General features: G+C 41.9%; 1 protein-coding gene across 1 annotated transcript in view; it reads left to right on the top strand.

The window, feature by feature from the left end:
• CSMD1 (CUB and Sushi multiple domains 1) overlaps positions 1 to 23,297 on the top strand; it is a 2,539,710-nt gene that overhangs the window by 2,436,121 nt on the left and 80,292 nt on the right. The window contains exons 60-62 of the mRNA XM_077487775.1: positions 7,565 to 7,738; positions 16,405 to 16,578; positions 20,136 to 20,209. Of these exons, the coding sequence (XP_077343901.1) occupies positions 7,565 to 7,738; positions 16,405 to 16,578; positions 20,136 to 20,209 (422 nt within the window). The remainder of the gene's footprint in view (positions 1 to 7,564; positions 7,739 to 16,404; positions 16,579 to 20,135; positions 20,210 to 23,297) is intronic.

The raw sequence follows: 23,297 nt of genomic DNA, 5'->3' as shown, positions 1-23,297 counted from the left end.
GGCTCGCCTTGCTGACATTCAGCGGCGACACCATCTGCCGGTCAGACGTCTTATTTGCGATTGCCCGACGCGATGGAACTCAACCTTCTATATGCTTGATAGGCTGCTCCAGCAGAAACGTGCAGTTAACGTCTACCTGTATGAACTCTGCGAAAGAAACGGTTCTGGGGAGCTGGGTTTTTTTTCACCGCGCCAGTGGCTGCTCATGCGCGACACATGCAGACTTCTGCGGCCATTTGAGGAGATCACCAAACTGGTCAGTCGCAGCCATGGCGCCATCAGTGACATGGTACCTTATGCCTTCTTTCTGGAGCGTGCATTGCGTCGTGTCATTGATCAGGCTGTGGAGGAGCAGGAGCGGGAAGATGAGGAAGTCGCAATGCTGGATGAATTCCCAGGGGGGGCTACTCTATCTGAGACAAGTCAACAACAGGAGTCTGATGAGGAGTCAGAGGAGGATGGTGCCGGGGCGGATGAGCAGGAGCAAGAAGAGCATGCTTTAAACCTTTCTGGGATCCCTGTTGTGCGAGGATGGGGAGAGGAGAATGAAGAGGACGACATTATCCTGGATGATGAGCAGGAGCCAGGCCACCACACCGCTTCCACTTTAGTGCAAATGGGGGCCTTCATGCTCCAGTGTTTTAATAGGGACCCCCGTATAAAAAGCATGAGGGTCAAGGACCAGTACTGGGTGGCAACGTACTTAGACCCCCGGTACAAACACAAAATGGCGGAAATGTTACCGCCGTCGCAGAGGGCTGTCAGAATGCAGCACTTCCAGGCCTTGCTTCGAGAAATGCTGCATTCTGCTTTTGCGTGCGCTGGCAGAGGAGCAATTCCCACTCCCAGAGAAGGATTTGCGGGTACCAATCCAACAGCGCCTGCAAGAAGAGGCCGGTTTGAAGATGTGTTGGTGACTTCGGATATGAGGTCATTCTTTCAGCCGACCCATCGACAGGTGTCATCCGGATCCAGCATCAGGGAACGCCTAGACCGTCAGGTGTCCGACTACATTGGGTTAACGGCCGATGTGGACGCTCTGAGGAGTGATGAACCCCTAGACTACTGGGTGGGCAGGCTTGACCTCTGGCCAGAGCTTGCCCAATTTGCAATCGAACTGTTGGCTTGCCCCTCATCCAGTGTCCTGTCCGAAAGGACGTTCAGCGCAGCAGGGGGGATTGTGACCGATAAGCGTACTCGCCTAGCTCACCACAGTGTTAACTACCTCACATTTCTAAAAATGAATGAGGCATGGATCTCGGAGGAATTCAACACATGTGATCAGTAGACCATGTATATGTCTATAAACAATTTTTGGAATCAAGCACACAGACCTTCTTAATTCATTTGGCTCACTTCCCTGACCCAAAAAAGCACACCGTACTATATGCCCCTACCCTCCTCTTTGAAGAGGTTGAGCGGTGTCATATTTCTACTGGGGCTGCTTATTATGAGGGGTTCCCACCATCCCTGTGCTGTGCTGACTTCCTCCTGGGTGTTCTTATTATGAGGGGCTCCCACCATCCCTGTGCTGTGCTGACTTCCTCCTGGGGGTTCTTATTATGAGGGGATCACACCATCCCTGTGCTGTGCTGACTTCCTCCTGGGGCTGCTTACGGTGCTGCTGTCAGCGCTGTATGTCACGGAGCTGCTGTCAGCGCTGTATGTCACGGAGCTGCTGTCAGCGCTGTATGTCACGGAGCTGCTGTCAGCGCTGTATGTCACGGAGCTGCTGTCAGCGCTGTATGTCACGGAGCTGCTGTCAGCGCTGTATGTCACGGAGCTGCTGTCAGCGCTGTATGTCACGGAGCTGCTGTCAGCGCTGTATGTCACGGAGCTGCTGTCAGCGCTGTATGTCACGGAGCTGCTGTCAGCGCTGTATGTCACGGAGCTGCTGTCAGCGCTGTATGTCACGGAGCTGCTGTCAGCGCTGTATGTCACGGAGCTGCTGTCAGCGCTGTATGTCACGGTGCTGCTGTCAGCGCTGTATGTCACGGAGCTGCTGTCAGCGCTGTATGTCACGGAGCTGCTGTCAGCGCTGTATGTCACGGAGCTGCTGTCAGCGCTGTATGTCACGGAGCTGCTGTCAGCGCTGTATGTCACGGAGCTGCTGTCAGCGCTGTATGTCACGGAGCTGCTGTCAGCGCTGTATGTCACGGAGCTGCTGTCAGCGCTGTATGTCACGGAGCTGCTGTCAGCGCTGTATGTCACGGAGCTGCTGTCAGCGCTGTATGTCACGGAGCTGCTGTCAGCGCTGTATGTCACGGAGCTGCTGTCAGCGCTGTATGTCACGGTGCTGATGTCAGTGCTCTGTATTACGGTGCTGCTGTCAGTGCTCTGTATCTCCTGCACCCTCTTGTTTGCCTACCCTGGTCCCTGACCTTCCCTCTCCTCCATTGCCTTCATTAGCTCCATAGTCCTGAATTGTCAGAACAATTTCCCAAATAAAAAAAAAATGCTTGTAGTTATCGATCCCAAATTCACCTCATACATGTATTATGCTATTGTCCAGGTGGTGGGACTACGTGCTACCCCCTAATAATTACCCCGTGGCCGCAAATTCGACCTAAAGGTTTGCGAAATTCGCCTCCCATTGAAGTCAATGGAGCCCGCGGCGAACGGTCGTTTTCGCGAACGTTTGTGCCCGTTCGCGTTTCGCGTTCGCGAAACGTCCCGTCGGAAGTTCGTCCATCACTACTGTTCAGCGAACAGTGAACAATTTGGGTTGTTCGCGGCAAATTCGAAAAGCCAGAACACCCTATACAAGTCTGTGGGAGAAATCTAAAGTGCTAATTTTAAAGACTAATATGCAAGTTACTGTCCTAAAAAGTGTTTGGGGACCTGGTAACTTGCATATTAGCCTTTAAAATGAGCACTTTAGATTGTGAACATTCGAAACCCATAGACTTTAATAGGGTTCTAAAGTTCACAAGAAGTTTAAGTCTGTTCGCAGGTTCTGGTGCGAACCGAACAGGGGGGTGTTCGGCTCATCCTTAATGGATGGCACAAGGGACATCACTGAGAGTGTGGATATACAGTTGTACATCTAAACTGTATGCAATTCAAATAATGTTATGTAATCATGCAGCAGAAGATGGGTTAAGAGTTAAAGGGAGTTAAGGAACAAGAGATTCCTTTAGGCTGGATTCACACCTATGCAGTTTTGGTGCTTTTTGCATTTTGCAGATTTGCAGGACAGAACGTGTTCCATAGGAAACCATGTTAAATGGACTGTAGTGCAAATCTTCAAAATGCAAAAAGAACTAAAACGGCATAAGTGTGAATCCAGCCTTAGACTTTAAGTTAAAGTGAAACTCTTTAGTTTTAGAGTTATGTCACATACACACGATCGGACATTGATTGGACATTCCGACAACAAAATCCATGGATTTTTTCTAACGGATGTTGGCTCAAACTTGTCTTGCATACACACGGTCACACAAAGTTGGTCGGAAATTGCAAGCGCCAAGAATGTGGTGACATACAACACATACGACGAGCCGAGAAAAATTAAGTTCAATAGCCAGTGCTGCTCTTCTGCTTGATTCCGAGCATGTGTGGAACTTTGTGTGTCAGAATTATGTACACACGATTGAAATTTCCGACAGCTGATTTTCTTGTTGGAAAATTTGAGATCCAGATCTAAAATTTTGTGCGACAGAAATTCTGATGGAAAATGTGCGATGGAGCCTACACACGATTGGAATTTCTGACAAAATCCTCCCATTGAACATTTTCCGTTGGAAAATCCGACCGTGTGTATGGGGCATATGAAAAAGTTAAAGCCACTGTCTTTCTTTTTTAATGCTGTCTATGTTGCTCCTTAGCAGGACAAAGAGTGATGGGATTTAGAGCAGGAATGGAGGAGAATTCATACAATGATCTTGTGACAATAATGGAAGAGTCGATTACTCTCTTTTTGGAGAGAATTCCTTCCATAGAAGAAATATCTATTCAATGGGATAAAGCAAAAAAAAAAAAATAATAATAATAAAAAAAAATAAAAAATACATCTGGCAGGTGTTTTATTTATACCCATCTATAAGTAGAATCTTGGCTTTATAATTTAAGTATTAAGGTCTTACTTTTAGTTATTTTCTCTTGGAAGAGGGAGTGTATTTCAACCCATTGACTCCAGCATAAGTGTCAACGGTTACTGGCAGGGTCAAAGATTAAAAAATGTTTTTTATTTAGTGTCAGTATGTTTAGGTAGGATAAAAAAAAATCAAAATGTGCACTATGGTTTCTTGGCAATACTATGAGTCCAAACAACAAATATTACATAGTTACATAGTTAATCAGGTTGAAAAAAGACACAAGTCCATCTAGTTCAAATAATAAAATCATACCATCCCATATACACAATCCTATACCCACAGTTGATCCAGAGGAAGTTGAAAAACTCCAGCAAAGCATGATACAATTTGCTACAGCAGGGTAAAAAAATTCTTCTTGATCCCACGAGAGGCAATCGGATACTCCCTGGATCAATGTTCATATCCAGTATATGTACACTTAGGAAAAAAACAGGCCTTTTTTAAAGTAATCTACAGAGGTGGTCAGGACCACCTCTGGAGGGAGTCTAAAGTTATACACATGTGGTACTGTCATAAACATCAGAGTAGGAGTTTTTTTTTTTTCTGTGGTGGGCCATGGTAATGGCAAGAAATATACAGCTAAAGTATAAAAAAATATTTTTTTTTTCTTTTTTGGGACAGTTTTTCTTTGATAATATAACCTATAAATCAGGAGTTATCCATTAACATCTACTGGTAAACAAAGATCACATTTATCCTGAAAGAAAAGAGGTATAATTCACATGGATATACTCAGAAGTTGTGATGATACCGTATGTGTATATTTACTAACACATGTCACAGTTCAACCATTTTAATTTGTTTTATCGTATGGCATATAAGGTGTTATGGGCAAGGATTGGGTTAGGGGATGCATCAAGGTAGAACATATTTTTTAATTTTTTGGAGCTGCAAAATACTATATATACTTGGTGTTACAGATATTATCAATACCAGTAATTAAAAGCCCAGAAATTGTTGAGAAATTATGAGTTATTTTTTTTATGGGCTATGGAAAATTTGAATAAATGTGACAATATATTGTCTGATCCTAATTCTTATTAATATCTTAATAAGGGATTACATTGTGTTTATATTGTGGTTACATTGTAATTAAGATAACATAAAAATGGTTTAACAACTGATAAACATTTTTATGTATTTTGTCTGAGAGCATTAAATTGTAAAGCTTCATATTTTTTTTTCAAATAACAAACAGGTTATACTTAACTCCTCTGTGCAACTGTTTAGCACAGAGTGGTCCTGATCTTCCTGCTCTGGGGTGTCCTGATGGTGCTCCTGGCTCATCCTCTTCTTGAGTGCCCCCACAGAGAGCCGCTTTCCAAGGTGGCACTCATCAGGGCACGCTCCCAAGTCCTGCTGCTGCGTCCATTGACACGGATAGTAGGACTCCCCCCGTGTCACTAGATTTAATTGATAGCAGCTCCGCCCCCTCTGACGCTACGGGGGAAGCCATAGGGATGACTCAATGCATCAGAGAGGGGTGGGGTCACCCAGAAACGTCAGTGCACAGCCCCAGTCCGTCGGAGCGAGAGAAGAAGAAGACTTTGTGGGACAGTTTTATTTTTTTAATAAAGGACTTGTCCCAAGCTCCCCGCCCGCAGACCCCCACAACCACCGGACAAGTGTTGTGGGGATGAGGACCTTCTCTCCATCAACATGGGGACAAGGTGCTTTTGGGGCCTACCCCAAAGCACCCTTCCAATGTTGAATGCATGTGGCCTGGTACAGTTCAGGAGGGGGGTGCTCTCTCGTCCCCCCTCTTTTCCTGTGGCCTGCCAGGTTGCGTGCTCGGATAAGGGTCTGGGATGGATTTTTGGGGGGACCCCACGCCATTTTTTTTATTTTGGTGCAGGGTTCCCCTTAATATCCATACCAGACCTGAAGGGCCTGGTATGGAATTTGGGGGGACCCCCACGCATTTATATAAAAAAAATTGGCACAGGGTTCCCATGTGGGGGAATCCCATGCCATTTTTATCAATGAACTTTTATGTGTATTGCTGGGACTGACAATTCATTATAGCCGCGAGTACTTTTAAATTACTTTTTTTCCTTTAGAAATGTAATTTTGCTCTCAGACTGTTCTAAACACGGGAAACATGCGCCACTTTGCTTACATACTATAGAAACCCCCCAGGTATGTAATTTAAAGGAAAATTACACTTTTATTGTTTCATTTTAAGCATTATTAAAATCACTGCTAACTGCAGCCATTTTTAAAACTTTTTTTTGCATTGATTGACCCAGGTCCCCAAACACTTTTTAAGACAATAACTTTAACCGTGTTTGTACAAATTGTTTGCCTGTTCGCATGTTCTGCTGCAAACCGAACCGGGGGGTGTTCGGCTCATCCCTATTATACACACTACATTTTTTTAAAGAATGGCATTATGCTAAATGATGGACTTCGACTGGGTTGTGGCATATGGGTTTAATTGTTCCAGTATATAGTGAACAAACGATTGTATTAACGATTGTATTAAATATTTCTGAACTATCAAAAAGTTAACGGATAGCCATACTCCAAACAAAAAAGCCAGCAAGTGTTTTCTCAGTTTCTCAGATTTTTGATGTTGAATCCTAAGGCACTGCTGAAAGAGTTAGCACTATACTCTGCATATACTCTCCATTGGATAGGAGCTGTGTCAGCTACATTCTCCTCCAGAAGTACTTTCTCTTCTAATCATTGTGGTAATATTAAAAGATGTATAGGGGCTGGATAGTTTAAAGAACACGTATTACTTCACAGGTCATGGATCTATGCAAGCTACTGTTTGTATATGTTCTTTGTTTAGAGTACAGTTATTTTTTAAATAAATTGCAGTCAGCAGTGTTTGATTTTCTGTTTTGTTTTGTTTTATTGTCCTTTGATCTACACATAGATCAAAGACTGACAGGGTTTGATTTACAAAAACTGGAGAGTGCAAAAGCTGGTGTAGCTGTGCATGGCTGCCAATAAGCTTCCAACTTCAGCTTGTTCAATTAAAAAAACCTGGAAAATAATTGATTTCTATGCAGAGCTGCACCAGCTTTTGCTCTCTCCAGTTTTAGCAAATCAACCCCACAGCATCAGATTGTCTGATTCTAGCTCAATTCTAGACCATTCAGTGGACTGCCGAGAGTACAGAGGATAAAGAGCCACAAGCCTCCATATTTTTATTATCTGTAATAAATTCTGCATAATTGTCCTAATTGCAATGATTTTGAAGGCTCTGCTCAATTTGATGTTAAATCTAATGAATGCTATTTAAAGCTGATTTCTTCTCAGGTCCTGAGCTTTATCATGTTGTACTGTATGCATGATTGCTTAACAGTATTATTTATTTAAATGTGAGTATGCAAAAATCACAAATACCTGACTACTGTACAAAATGGGAATACAATAAGAATGTATACAAGTATATTAACAACAAAACCTGTCAGTATATCCTGAAGTGACCTGAAAATATATATTTTTTCAAACAGCCATATTTTGTGGTCAGCCCCCTCATGTACCTTATGGGAAGCTTCAAGGGTCGGATTTCAGCTGGGGGTCCAGTGTCAGCTATACATGTGTTGAGGGTTATCAGCTGTCTACTCCTACTGTTTTGTCGTGTGAAGGAAGAGGAACATGGAGAGGAGAAATTCCACAATGTCTCCGTAAGTTCAAAAACGTTATGTGTTTTATTTTGTAATGACATCAGTAGACAGCACATACTTTACTGCATTAAACAGTTTCCAGATGAAAATGTTCTTCTGCTTAGCAGGTGACCCTGCTAAGCAAAAGCAAACCTTCAGAAGGTAAACCTATTTTAGTATCCAACAAGTAAGATAAATATATGTCATATTTGCTGCTACTCTTTTTAATGGGAATAAGCCTACTGTCATGTAAATTTTTATGTGTTATTATGGTTCACATTGTTTCTCTCCTCTGGTAAATCCAGTGGACTTGGAAAAACACCTGGTTTGGTCATAGAGAATAATAGCTGCCCTTGTGTTTAGTTAATTGCATGCAGGAAGCAATGCAATTATCTTCAATGGACATACCTGATGCTTTTGCTGGTTTTTATAGTACACTGAGTGAAACCCTCAGCCCACTCAGAAAAGACTATAACAAAGTATATTTGTTATTCCACAATTTTGTTATATGTTACTTTCAGACATTTCAAGAAGAGTGGTAGTGTTAAAGGCAAACCTATCTTTTAATAGTAAATATTTTGGACAGTCTACTAAATACTATTAAACCCATATAGTAACTGCAATTTACCACATTTACCAACATGAAATAAACATGAATTATATAAGGGCATTAGTCTTAAAAATAATAAAGATCATAGACAAACATGCACAGTCATTTATTTAGGTTTTGTGGAAAAAGTACACCCTTTGAAAAGCCGTTGTTGCCCCCTGTAGCAGAAATTACGGTATTACTCCCCTCCAGTCTCTGACATGACATGAAATATTTTACCATTTTTCCATGCAAAATTCCTTCAGTTGCAAGAGGTTTGTGGGTTTCCTTGCAAGAACTGCTCATTACACCGACCCCCCCCCCCCCCCCCCACACACACACACACACAAGATCAAGACTTTGCCTAGGAAAGTCCAAAAGCCTCTGTTTTTTGTTTCTCTGAGCCTTTTCCTTGGAGTATTTTGGATCATTACCCTGTTGAAAGACTAATTTCCAACTCAACTTTAACTTTTGCACACGTGATGTCAATTTTTTTCAAGCATGCTTGATGCAGCATATTTAACTTGATGACTGCGAGCTGTCCAGGGTCCTGAAGAAGTAAAGCAAACCATAACATGTCCATTCATCACAGTTGGTTTTAGTTTTTTCTCTTTAAAAACTCTCTTTGGTTTGAGCCAAACATACCCACTGTGATTGTAACTAATCAACTCTATCTTTGATCAGTCTTCAGTACATTGTTTCAGAAGATCTGGTCTTTACTCACAAGTTCAATGGCAAACTGCAATCTTGTTCTAATGTTCTTTTTAGACAGTAAATGTTTTTTTCTTAACACACCCCTCATGTAGAATTAATTGATGCAATCTCTATCTGATTATAGGTGCATGCACTTTGAACCCAACTGTGGCAAGTGTTACCTGAACACCAAGCAATGCAATTTTGCCATTCTTGGAAACTCAATTCAGCATCAAACAATCTGTTCTTAGGTTAAATTTGCTAAACTTGCCAGTTCTGAACAGATTAAGAGTTATTTAAAATGTACACCACTTGAAAGTCATTCTTTACAGAGGAATAATTGATTTCAAATTGTTTGTTGATCTTTTTAAATCCCTTGTCAGATTTGCCTCCTAGAGGTCTTAGTTTTGGATTCTTCTGGGTCAGTTTGGTGCATCTACAGGCTTCTTGTTGGGGTTTTTGGAGAGCTTTTTTGATCTTCGCATGAGTAAATCACATGTCATTAGCAAAGAGAACACCAGACCATGGATATCTGAGGCTTGAATAAGAAATATTCCATATGCATACTCCCTAAAGTAGGATCTAATCACTGGCACCTATTGTGGAACACAGCATTTTTATTTTATGGATTTAAAGTGGTAGTAAATGTTGGAGTGTACTTACTTTTTCATGTAACATATCTGTACTTTTGTTAATTTAGATCATGAAAATGAATACATCATGTACATTTTATTGACATTTGTATCACCATTTTACCTTTATTTGTAGGCCCTATTTGAATCAAGATCTAATATTTCACCTTCAAATATGTTGAAAAATTTAACAATTTCCAAATTCTTGACATGCCACAAAATCTGAAACGTTATTGTTAATATTAAAAGTGATTGATCTCCAGTTAAAACGATGCTTAGGTACCTGAGCTAAGCAAGCAGGTAGAACAATGTAAGCAGTCTGCTGCAGGAAACAGCAATTATTGTATATCTCTTCCCTCCCCTATGTTCGGCATTTGGGTACTAATACCATAACTAGTAATTAGCAGAATGTACCTGGGTTTGGTTCAGGGCAGGTTTGCCAAACATGATTAAAGACTAAGTGCCAAACCTGAACCCCACTGAACTCAATGGGAGATAAATAAAAATAAAAAAAACAAGCAAGAGGTTGTCAAACAAATGGCATTGGGTTCAGGCACCCCCCTGAGAATATACACAAAGGCAAACATTGTAAATGATCCTTTTGGTTGGGAGAAGAATTTTAGTAATGCTTACAGAAAAATAATAATAAAGAAAAGTTGCATTAAATAACATACCTGTGGGGTGCCCTGATCCTGTCTTTGAAGTGGTGCATCTGTATGATGTATATAACCTACTACAGCAAAACGGTCATTTAGAAAGAAACAGTGTTTTTAATCACTTGCTGGCCGGCCACAATACATTTTCTGTGAGTGGGTGGTAGTGGCAGGCACCACAATGTATTGGTACATCGCTGTGCACATGCACATTGGCGTGCTCCCTAGGAGGCACAGCGGACACAGTGGTTCACAGAGATCAGTACCCAGCCACTGTGAGTGCCTGGGGTATCATGTGATCGCCATGTGATCATGATGTGTATCATGTGATCGCTGATCACATGATTATAATGTAAGGAAAGCTGTCATGAATGGCTTCCATTCATGACAGCCTGATTACTGTTGTAATGCTGTGATTGAGCCATACAAGCTGTAGCAAATCACAACATCACAATAGGAAGCAAGCTGTCATGAATAAAAGCCATTCACGACAGTAAAACGGTTCTTATAACAGTGACCATCATACAGAAAAAAATCCTAAATCCCCCCAGAGTAGGACAGTGACACTATGATTCAGTCTGCTCCCGAAAAAACGGCAGTTTTTAAAACTTTTTTTTGCATTGATATATGTCCCCTGGGGCAGGACCCAGGTCCCCAAACACTTTTTAGGACAGTAACTTGCATATTAGCCTTTAAAATTAGCACTTTAGATTTTGAACGTTGGAGTGCCATAGACTTTAATAGGGTTCTAAAGTTCACACGAAGTATGCTATATACTAGCTCCGTCGAATCTTCTTTATACATTCGACAGACACCATAAGCCTTCAAAGACAGATTCAACTGTAATTCATGTGGATTTTCGGACGAATGCAATTTTTGAACGAAAAACAAAATAAATAAAAACGAATTTCGGGAGTAACTAAATAAATGAATTTTTCGGACGAAAACGAAATTCCGAAACAAAATATTTTACTCTGCACATGTCTATTGTGCCCTGCACAGATTCATGGTACCCCATGCCAGGTGCAGCACAGCATCTCCCAAATATAACAATGTTTCCTCCATGTTTCAAAGTAGGTACAGTGTTTTTTTAAGCTTAATTTTTTGTTAACATAAAATTTGAGCTTTTTGTCAAGACACATAAGCTCTGCCTCATCTGTATAAATGGCATTCTTTCAGAAGCATGGGGGCTTGTCAGTATGCATTTAACACTTTTCAATTTGGCTTTTTGATTTTTATTTTATTTCAACAATGGACTCCTCCTGGGTCTTCTTCCTTTAGGCACACTGTTGCTCAAAAAGTGACAGGTGGTGAGATCATACATCAATTACATCAATGCATCTTGACCTTAGAGTGCAATTTGTATCTTTTGGAAGTTTTCCTTGAATCTTTAGCTACCATTTGCATCATGTTTCTGTTGAGTTTCCTCTTGCAGACACTTCTAGGGAGGTTGACTACACTTACCTGGTCTTTAAACATCTTAATAATATTTGTAACTGCAGTCACAGGAATGTAAAGCTGCTTAAAGAGGGATTTATACATTTATTCTTTGACATGCTGGTATATCATTTTCTTTTTTATTTCCTCAGACAACTTTCTTTGCTTTCTCTAGTCCATATTCTGTGTGCTGCACACAATGATACCAAAGAGCAGAGTGATTGCATTTCCTCTTTTAAATACAGTAGGCTACTCTCTAGGAAAGTGCAGTTAAACAAATTAAAATCAAATGTGTTACCAAAGTAACACAAGGTAGTCTGATTCCCTGGTAGTCAAAGATTATAAAGATGAATACTCTCATATTCTGGGCTCACAGATTCTTAAGATATGTGTACTCCTTTGCTTTCCATCATGACTAAATTTCACTTTCAAGACCTCAAATAGTGAATATTTACAGTCATTCAATAAACCAGTAACCTTTACTTGATTCATCATCATACACAATTCTGTTCAATCTACAAACAGATGAAGTGTTGATAAAATAATGAATATCTGGCTATGGTTTTATAAAGCAAGGTTAGTTCATTAATCACTATGTATCCCATTAAAAGATTAAAGTTTCTATATCTAACCTAATATGGACTGCTTGTAGCTGTGACTTCTTAAATCATCAGTCAACTGAGCATCACTTGATGCTTCTGTGGATAATGGCCTTGGTAACAGAAATAGCATGGGAATTTTTCCAAAAGCTTCAACTTATATTTTTTTATTGGCAAGAAACATTCACTTTTCCCATCCATTTACGACTAAGAGGACTGTCACCAAATAACTCTGAAATGTTAAATGCCAGCATTTAATTAGTAAAGATTATAGTTGATGCATTTGAAATACGTTCTGTCATTTTTTCGGACACAAACAGCTAGAAGCATAAAACTGTTACACATACATTTCAACAGTATTGTCACATTCTGCTATGTGGTAATGCTACTTAATTCATCATAAAGGGAAAAAGTTCAGACAATGTTAACCCCTGCAAGTTTTCCATTGAAATATTTGGTATCAGATTAAGATATCTGATTCATAAAACATTTTAATTTAGTGGATAAACAACAGGTAAAGTGAGGAGAATCTGCGCTAGTATAGTCCAATTAATGCAAATTATTTGATTGTAGATATTAACATCAAGTTTCTAATGGCCAAAATTATGAAATAATAAGCCACATTCTTCTAGTATTGACACCACAGTGAGTCCATCAATGAAGTGTGCCACCACCTTTAGAAAACCTTGCTTACCATATGGCAAGCAAAACCAGGCACATGGCTATAGCCCAGCCAAGGCCTTTGCTTGTACAGAATATTGTGAAATTAAGCTCTGGACGGATGGCTGCATAAGAAAATCCAAACACCAATAGCACTGCTCAATCTGTTCAGCAGCAAACTCAGCAGTAACCCAGAAAGAGAAAACCAACTATAGTGTAATATTGTCTAACTGGATATTTATTCAATAAAAATAGTATTGCACTTTATTTTGCAAATGTTGCAAATTTGTGCAAAAAACAGAGACTACAAACAAACTCCCATCCTCCTAATCAGACAGTGTGGTGTTTTTCTCCCCTTTTACAAGTAAAGTGAGCCTATAGCTAACCGATGGACATTCAGGTATTTGCATGTTCTTAACTTCAAAAATATTAAATAAGCTTTAAAACAACTATTCACTGACCCCTGTACCTAGAGGCTTTGTGGAGTAATTCATCCTCAAATTTCACAGGAAAAGCAGACAAGCCATTTAAGTCAGGTATCAGCCCTTTGCTTGATTCCTTGTTCTGTTTACTTGCTCTGTGTTTGCATTGGAGATTGGATAGCAGTCAAGGAGCCGAGTCATTACTTAGAGATGGTTTCTATTTATTCTGGCTTGATTTTTAGTGCAAATAGATAATAACCTTTGATAAAGGATTCAAGCGGTTGTATAGTCATTTTTACAACTTTTGCCTACAGGAAAGCCTATAACCTGTAGGTAAAAAAAATCTCCTAAACCTGTACGGTTTAGGAGATATTCCCCTCGCAATGCGCCGCTGACTGCAGCGGCGCATGCGCAAAGGGGATTCTCGGCTGAAAGTCTGGCAGACACTGGACCCTGCCGGGAAGAAGTCTCCCAGGCGCATGCGCGGGAGTGACGATATTGCGGCTCCGGCGCAGGAAGACACGCCGAGGGAACATGTCAGCTCCCTCGGGGTGCATCGGGCGAGATGTCGGGGCCTCATTAGAAGGTAAGTATTTCATAATGAGCTAGTATGCTGTGCATACTAGCTCATTATGCCTTTTCCCTTGCAGGTATGAAAAAAAAAAAAACTGAGCGGCTTTACTACCACTTTAAGCATCTCTCTGTAATTAAAGAATCTATAGACATTGCATGCATGTTTGCATTCTGTTGATTGCTGATTTTTAAAGAATGATGTGCTTACTAGCATAACTAAGAAGTGATGCATCTTCCAGCTCTTGCTATGGGGGCACTTGAGCAGGCTCAGTCCTGAACCACGCTTTGTGTGTTCATTTACACACAGAGCACAGCTTGACCCTGCTCTCTCCTCATTGGCACACTGCCAAGAGAGAGAGAGAGACTTGGGAAGTTGCACTCAGAAGGTTTTTCATGTTAATGCATAGAATGCTTTAACCATTTGCCGACCGCCCTATGTATCTGTACTGCGAGGCAGCAGCTCTGCTGGGCAAAATCACATACCTGTACGTGATTTCGCTGTTCCGGGTCTGTGGCGTGCCTAACATCTACCAGTACCCTCATTCCCAAGAGAGGCAGAATGGTGGTCTGCCTATGTAAACAAGACAGATTCCCATTCTTTGACAGGGGAAGACAGAGATCTTGTGTTTCTGCTAAGCATGGATCTGTCTTCCCACAGTTAAAGCATTGCACACACACACAGTGAGCAAGCACATTTTAGGCACCCTTTGATCAACCCTGAAGGTAACCCCTTCACTGCCAGTGTTATTAGTACAGTGGCAGTTCATATTTTTTAGCACTGATTGCTGTATTAGTGTCACTGGTCTCAATAAATGTGTCACTTAGGGGGTTATTTACGAAAGGCAAATCCACTTCGCACTGCAAGTGCTCTTAGAAGTGCAGTCGCTCTAAATCTAAGGAGTAGATCTGAAATGAGTGGAAGCTCTGCTGATTTTATCATGCAATCCTGTGCAAGCTAAAATGCTGTTTTTTATTTTCCTTGCATGCCCCCCTCGGATCTACAACGACTTTATTTTCAAGTGCACTTGCAGTGCAAAGTGGATTTTCCTTTAGTAAATAACCCCCAGAGTGTACGATTTGTCTGCTGCAATGTTGCAGTCCCACTATAAGTCACTAATCACTGCCAGTATTAGTAAAAAAAACATTAAAATTCAATAAAAATATCCAATAGTTTGTAGATGCTATAACTTTTGCACAAACCAATCAATGTACGCTTATTGGGATTTATTTTAACAAAAATATGTAGCAGAATACATATTGGTCTAAATTGAGGAAATTCGATTTTTTTACATGTTTTTATTGAATGTGTTTTATAGTTGTATTCTTATTGGATGTGTTTTATAGTTTTTTCAAAATTGTCAGTTTTTATTTGTCTATAGCACAAAAAACAAAAACCACAGAGGTAATCAAATACCACCAAAAGAATGCTCTATTTGTGGGAAAAAAAGGACATCAATTTTATGGTGTACAGCGTTACACGACCATGCAATCCTCAGTTAAAGTAAGGTAGTGCCATATCGCAAACAAATTACCTGGTCATGAAGGGGGTAAACTTTCCGGGGCTGAAGTGGTTAAACAGGAGCCCCAGGCTCCTGTTGAAAAAAATTATTGTTACTAAACCCACAACAGTAAAATCGGTCTGTATATGCAGTAAAGCATGCTTGTTATACTGTGGGACCTAAGGCGTTAATCCTCTGCATTGTGTAAAAAGGCTGTTTGATTCTGTCTTCTCTGATCCTCCCCTTCATCCACTGTCCCAAAATCTATGCTGATAGAACAGAGCCGAAATGCGGGGAAGGAGGAGGGGGCAACTTCTGGCTGAGTTTGCCTCCACAAATTCAGCTGGAAGTGGGAGCGGGTACCTGTCAAAACCAGGTACTCGCCACCCCCAAAAAAGGTGCCAAAAGTGGCAGCAGAGGGGGGAGGAGGCAGATAAATGGATGGTTTTCTCTTTTGAGGGGAGCTCCACTTTAAGGCAAAAAACCTTGAGCTTTTAGAACCAATTAAACATATACTTACATTTTCAGTTTAAAACAATACATTTTAGTTTCAAATAGTTTTTTATTGACTTTTGATAAGTGATTTTCCCCTTATATTATCCCCTTATATTATCTATATCTATTATATTACCTTATTTTATACAGTATTTGGTGAACTGAAATATTGCCTTTTGTTGCAAAACAGGAATATCATATTTTATCAACATGATACAGCATGAGGCAAAGTAAAACAAACTTTTTCCTGACAGTCTTTGTATTTTGACTCATTTGCCTAAATATATTTTGGTATATGGTTCAGGAGGTTCCGGGAAATGTGACATAAGGCTTATTTTCACATATGGGTACACGGGATCTTAGAATTAACTGTTATTGTCAACAAACTCAAATTTGACTATATCTGTAACTAATGTAAACCATTTCTTTTTATAGCTATGTTTTGTGGTGATCCTGGGACTCCAGCAGAGGGACGTCTTAATGGCAAAAGTTTTACTTACAAATCAGAAGTTTCTTTTCAGTGCAGACCCCCATTTATTTTGGTAGGGTCATCTAGAAGAATTTGCCAGTCAGATGGCACCTGGAGTGGTATTCAGCCAATTTGTATTGGTATGTCTAATATTGATAACTCTATCTTATCTGCAAATGTTTTGGAATTGATTCTAGGGGCAATTTAATTAGAATAATAATAAAAAAAAATCATAAGAAAGTTGCCCAAAAGTAATAATGCCCATTGGTTATTTGTATTATTATTTTTATCTAAACACATTTTTAGAAGGAAAAAGTAAAAGGGAATATTAGGAGGGGTCTTCTAAATGTTTTTGCACTTTTATATATAACTCTGTTTAAAAAAGTGTGGAAATCTTTTGAAGAACCCTCATATGTTTTTATAAAAAAAACTTTACTATTACACAAAATTGTCCTTTTCCTATAGGCAGCCGGGGCAAAGAGGTAGTTTTTCTCTAAGGCCGGGTTCACACCGCTGCGATGCGGGAACGCCGCGAATCCGCTGCGTTTTCCCGCATCGCATTACTCCCGCCGGCAGTTCACACTGCCCTATGCGGACGGCTGGGAGTGTCAATGATATGTTAATGACACCCCCAGATCCGTCCGCATATCGCAGTGCGATCTGCCGACTCGCACAGGAATCGGATCGCATGGTGTGAACCCCCATGCGATCCGATTCTGTTGCGGACCAAAAAAAGGGTTTGCGAGTTTGCTGCGGGACCGATGCGAATTCAGCCAAACTATCTGTATGGCTGTACTCGCATCGCTACGGAGATCGGATGTGATTTGCGGTGCGAATCACATCCGGATCTCCCCCCGCAGCAGTGTGAACCCAGCCTAAATGTTTACTTGTGCTATGACACACATCATTTAGTCTGCCTGTAAAGCTGCACATCAAATTCTGCACTCAAAAGCAATGCAGTTTAGAATCAGCTACTCTCATACAATTTAAAGACTACACTGTCGCTTTGCTTATGCTGGACAAAGTGAGTCTCTGCAATGGTTCTCAACCTCACTTTACTCAATTTACCAGTAATAAGCTAGCTGGTACTTCCTCCTTCTCTGCCAACACTGAAATTATTGGTATGGGCAATCCAGGGCAGTGGTGACATCACTTTCCCAGTCATGTTACAGTTTTCAGGCCTAGCAGTTGGCTTATAGACCCAATCATTGTCACAGGAGAGGAAATCACAAGCTCCCCATACCTAGAAGTGCTGGGTATTGAGGATGGCTGCAAAGAGGAAGGACCACTAGAAACTTAGTAAAATGCAGGAATCTGTGTTTGAAAAGTGAACCAGTGCATATGCCAAAACCTATGACACAAACTGATAGGAATATATAAACAAAATAATACTTAAAGTGCAATATCACTACAAATTTAAAGTGCAAACCATAAATATATATGTGCAATATATATAACCTACGGTATATATAAAGTGACAAGTGATAATTATCCACTACAAATCAATTCTAATTCCTGTTTTAGATAATAAAAAATATTATAAATAAATGTCCAAAAAAATTTGATTCAAGAATGTCCAAACCATATATATATATATATATATATATATATATATATATATATATATATATATATATATATATATATATATATAGGTAAAACACAGTGGCGGGGTTCACAATGAATGACCACTGTGATAGCCAATCAGAAGCTATCACAGCAATCAGGTGACCAGAAACTGGTGAGACCCTGGACCCTTTGCACTCTCAAAACAAAGACAGTTACGCATTTATGCAGCTGCACGGAAAAAAGCCCAGTCCAGTGAGGTTTTATATATGCGTACTGTCGAAATGAAAGGGTTAATTTACAGCATTTTTTTCACACTGGCCTAAAACTTTTGCATGGTAGTATATGTGTATGCCATTTGTTGTTTGTATACATAGTAGGACACAGAAACAATAGTGCACATTTTTTCAGTAACTTACACTGATGCTTTTTAAAACCTTCCTAAAATATACTGACTCTGACTTTTGACTATGACATCGACCTTTGACCCTGGCCTTGATCCTAACCCTAACACTGACCTAAAGGAACCCCTGATCTAGTTTTTCTACTCTGTCAAGATGAAAAAGATACAGTGTATCTTTCTCTCCATTCAGAGGAGAAAACAAGGGGCAGACTGAACAGTGGCAAATTTCTGTGATAGCTGATCAGGTAATTGGGAACCGGGACTTCCGGTTCCCATTCATTAGTATGAGAGGCGGAGCTCTCAGCACAAACACATATTTTCATATATGGGACTTCACAAAAGAATACCCACTTCAATGAGGTTGCATATATACATAGTCAGTGGCAAGGGGTTAAAAAAAAAACAAGTTCATCATAACAGAAGTGCACAGAGTGCATAGCTCACAGGGTAAAGGGTTCAGGAGTGCATTATGCACAGGAGTGTGTTGCACACACTCAGCTAAGGGTTCAGTGGTGTATTATGTTTAGAGTTCAGGATTACACTATACACAGAGTTCAGGGTTCGGGATTCTTCTACACACACAGTTCAGGATTGTGCTGCCCACAGAGTTCAGAGTTCAGGATTGCACTATGCACAGGGTTTAGAATTGCACCTTCCATGGAGTTCAGGACTCAGGATTGCAGTATTTAAGATTGTGATACACACACAAAGCTCAGGGTCCAGGGTGGTGCTATTTACAGAGCTCAGATCGGTGCTATGCACAGAGTTTAGGGTTTAGGTAGTTCTAATTAGGCTCCTTTTACACTGGGGTGGGAGGTGCATCGGCGGTAAAGCGCCAATATTTTTAGCAGCGCTTTATCATCGGATTTGCGGCACTATTTGACCACTAGCAGCTGAGAAAGGGTTAAAAACTGCCGCAAAGCACCTCTGCAGAGACGCTTTGCCGGTGGTATAGCCGCGGTGCCCCATTGATTTCAATGGGGAAGAGCGGTGGAGATGCTGCTAGCAGGACTTTTTTTACCGCCCTGCCAGCACACCGCTCCAGTGTGAAAGCCCTCAAGGCTTTCACATTGGAGACAAAGCAGCGGCTGTTTCAGAGCGCTTTGCAGGTGCTATTTTTAGTGATGTAGCACCCACAAAGGGCCCCAGTGTGAAAGGGGTCTTACTGAGCTCAGAGTTCAGAGTGAATTGTTCAAAGTGCACCTGATCCCCTTCTCAGCTCTGAGCTCTGCTTGGCTCTACCCCTTCCCCACCAAGCAAAAGATGGAGATTAAATAGGCAGTACCCCTTTCCCACCTATTAACAAACAGTGCCGACTAGCTGCCCCCCCCCCCCCCGTCTGAGTGTCGGGGCAGGGAGGGTGCTGTGGGAATCACCAAGAGAGGAATGCTGTCACTTGCAAACACAGAAACTGGGATTCTGTGTTTGAAAGTGACAATAGTGAGAGGGGGGCAACAGGCCAGGGGAAGTTCTGAAAAAAAACAAGGAGTCATTATAGCTTGTCTAATGAAAACAAACTGTGTTCCATGAAAGGTAGCTATGATTTCTAGATTAATTATTTCCTATATGAAAACTACATTTTCCTTTGAGCCTCTTTGACATCTATCATGTTCCCTATCTTATTTTAATTTTGATGGAAAGCTTTATACGGTAAAAGCAAATAAGCTAAAATGATTGATGGTTTCTATAGTAACCATGCCTTATGTTCACATTTTGCATGCTTTTCAGATCCGGCTCATAATGCTTGCAGAGACCCTGGTACGCCTCATTATGGCATGCAAAACAGTTCCAGGGCCTATGAGGTAATGAGAACATTTAATAAGCTTTGTTTAATTGTTACCAAATTAGGATAATTCAATTAAAATATAATTTGAACAATTATTTTATGTCTTATTCAGTTTAATAATAATCATTTCATGAAAAATGTGTTAGTACACCTCGTATTACACCCTTTTTTCTCAAAAGCTGCAGCAAAAAAAAGAAAAAAAAAATCAAGATATTATATATATTTGCATATAAGTAAGTTACCACAGTTTTACAATTATACTGTAATATTTTCCCTTTAACTGGAAGTTTATGCAAGTCTTATTCTCTCCAGTGGGTTTCATGAGGGTCAGGATTACAAGAACACCCCACTCTGCAGAAACATTATAACAACAGATGAACTGTATCTTAAAACCCAAACGATTCAGTACATATCAGGATACCAAGGGCAGCTGCCATTTGCAAGAAAATGGGACAGCTGAGCACTTGGGTTTCCTCTGCCTGTGTCCAAATGATTATGCACATCAGGAGCAAGGTTTCAGGGTGTTTAAAGATCTCTGAAACCTGTTATAAATGTGTGAAATTTTTATTGCTATAAAACATCACTGTTTGTGCCATCACTTGTTTATATTCTTTGCTTTGGGTAAAAAAATATATTTATGATCGCTTGTGCAAAAGTAAAAACTGTTTTTAGTGATACAGTATGTTTAGCAGGGTTTTATCTTCTATTTTTTAATCTGTAGTGGTAAAGAGTTAATCTGGATGCTACAGATAACTGCTTTAGTTTCCTTTTTCCAGTTTTAAAAAAATGAATCCCTTTGTGCCTGTTATGCCGCGTACACACGATCAGACTTTCCGGCGGACTTAGCCCGGCGGACAAAACCACCGTAATTTGAGGCGGAGGTCCGCCAGACTTTCTGAATGAGCGGACCTGCCCACACACAACCAGACTTTTCCGGCGGACCTAGTCCGCCGTACTTTTGAAAATGAATGGACTTGCCCACACATGGAGGAAAGTCCGTTCATTTTGAACATGGCTCCAGGTAGACGGGACTAGCGAGGAAGGTCAATGTTGCCGATTTCGGCGGCGAGATTGGCACATCGCTGGCCCTGTCACCTGGTATGGACTTAAAAGGGAAGCCCTATGCCGAAAAAATGGAGTGGGGTCCCCCCAGAGTCCATATCAGACCCTTATCCGAGCCCGCAGCCCGGCCGGTCAGGAAAGGGGGTGGGGACGAGCGAGCGTCCCCCCCTCCTGAGCCGTACCAGGCCGCGTGCCCTCAACATGGGGGGGTGCTTTGATGAGGACAAGGGCCTCTTCCCGACAACCCTGGACGTTGGTTGTTGGGGTCTGTGGGCGGGGGGCTTATCAGAATCCGGGAGCCCACTTTAATAAGGTGGCCCCCAGGTACCAACCCCCCACCCTATGTGAATGAGTATGGGGTACAATGTACCCCTACCCATTCACCTGTGAAAAAAAAAACACAACACAAGGGTTTAAAATAATTTATTGCACAGCTCCAGGGGTCCTCTTCCGTCTTGGGGGCTCTTCTCGCCTGACTCCTCCATTATCTTCTGCTAGCTCTTTTACTAGCGGAGGAGCCCGGCTTTCTTCTTTGTCGCCACCCGAGGGTCTTCTTCCGACTTCGGGGGTCTTGCCCCCCTCTTCGGTTCTTCTTGCCGGGCCTCCACTTTCTTCCTTTAGCTCTTTTACTAGCGGTGGCCCAGTCTTCTGTCGCTGCCTCCTCTTCCGACTTCGGGGGTCTTGTCCCCCTCTTCGGTTCTTCTTGCCGGGCCTCTGCTCCTTCTTCCAACTCTTTTACTGGCGGTGGCCTGGTCTTATGTTGCCGCTGTCGCCGCCTTCTCACCTTCTCTTCTTCTTCCTTGAGATGTTGACTCGACGCTGTCTCTGGGCGTAATGACAGGGACGTGTTGTGCGGCGACTTATGTAGGTACAATGGGCGGGGTCACCGGGTGATGTCCCCACCCATTATGATGTCACAGTCCCAGCGGATATTGGGACTGTGACATCATAATGGGCGGGGCACATCACTTATGTCCATATATAAGTCGCCGCGTAACACGTCCCTGTTATTATGGCCAGAGACAGCGTTGAGTCAACATCTCAAGGAAGAAGAAGAGAAGGCGGCGACAGGGGCAACAGAAGACCGGGCCACCACCAGTAAAAGAGCTGGAAGAAGGAGCGGAGGCCTGGCAAGAAGAACCGAAGTGGGGACAAGACCCCCGAACAGGGGGACAAGACCCCCGAAGTCGGAAGAAGACCCCCCGGCAGCGACGAAGAAGAAAGCCAGGCTCCTCCGCTAGTAAAAGATCTAGCAGAAGATAGTGGAGGAGTCTGGGGGGGAAGACCCCCAAGACGGAAGAAGACCCCCAGAGCTGTGCAATAAATTATTTTAAACCCGTGTGTTATGTTTTTTTTTACATTTTTTTTCCCAGGTGAATGGGTAGGGGTACATTGTACCCCATACTCATTCACATAGGGTGGGGGGGCCAGTATCTGGGGGCCCCCTTATTAAAGGGGGCTCCCGGATTCTGATAAGCCCCCCACCTGCAGACCCCGTCAACCAACGGCCAGGGTTGTCGGGAAGATGCCTTTGTCCTCATCAACATGGGGGCAAGGTGCTTTGCAAAGCACCCCCCGTGTTGAGGGCACGCGGCGTGGTACGGCTCAGGAGGGGGGCGTTCGCTCGTCCCCACCCCCTTTCCTGACCGACGGGCTGCATGCTCAGATAAGGGTCTGATATGGACCTTGGGGGGAGCCCCACACCGTTTTTTCAGCGTAGGGCTTCTCCTTTTAGTAAATACCAGGGGACGGGGGCCAGCAACGTACGCTAGTCCTGGCTACCTGGAGCCGCGTTCAAAATGAATGGACTTTTCTCCGTGCGCGGGAAAGTCCGTTCATTTCAAAAGTCCGGCGGACTAGCACATACACGGCTGGATTGTCCGACGGACTCGCAGTCCGGCGGACAATTTTTGAGTCAAAACTACTTTCTAAGTCCGCTGGACTTTTGGGGAAAAAAAGCTTGCCAGAGCCCACACACAGGCAGATTGTCTGGCGGACTCTGGTCCGCTGGATAGTTTGGTCGTGTGTACACGGCATTAAGA

The sequence above is a fragment of the Lithobates pipiens genome, unplaced genomic scaffold (genome assembly GCF_037356315.1).
Source record: "Lithobates pipiens isolate NorthernLeopardFrog02 unplaced genomic scaffold, aLitPip1_a1.2 Scaffold_18, whole genome shotgun sequence".
Classification (NCBI taxonomy): Eukaryota; Metazoa; Chordata; class Amphibia; order Anura; family Ranidae; genus Lithobates; species Lithobates pipiens.
This window is presented reverse-complemented; position numbering and strand designations above follow the sequence as displayed.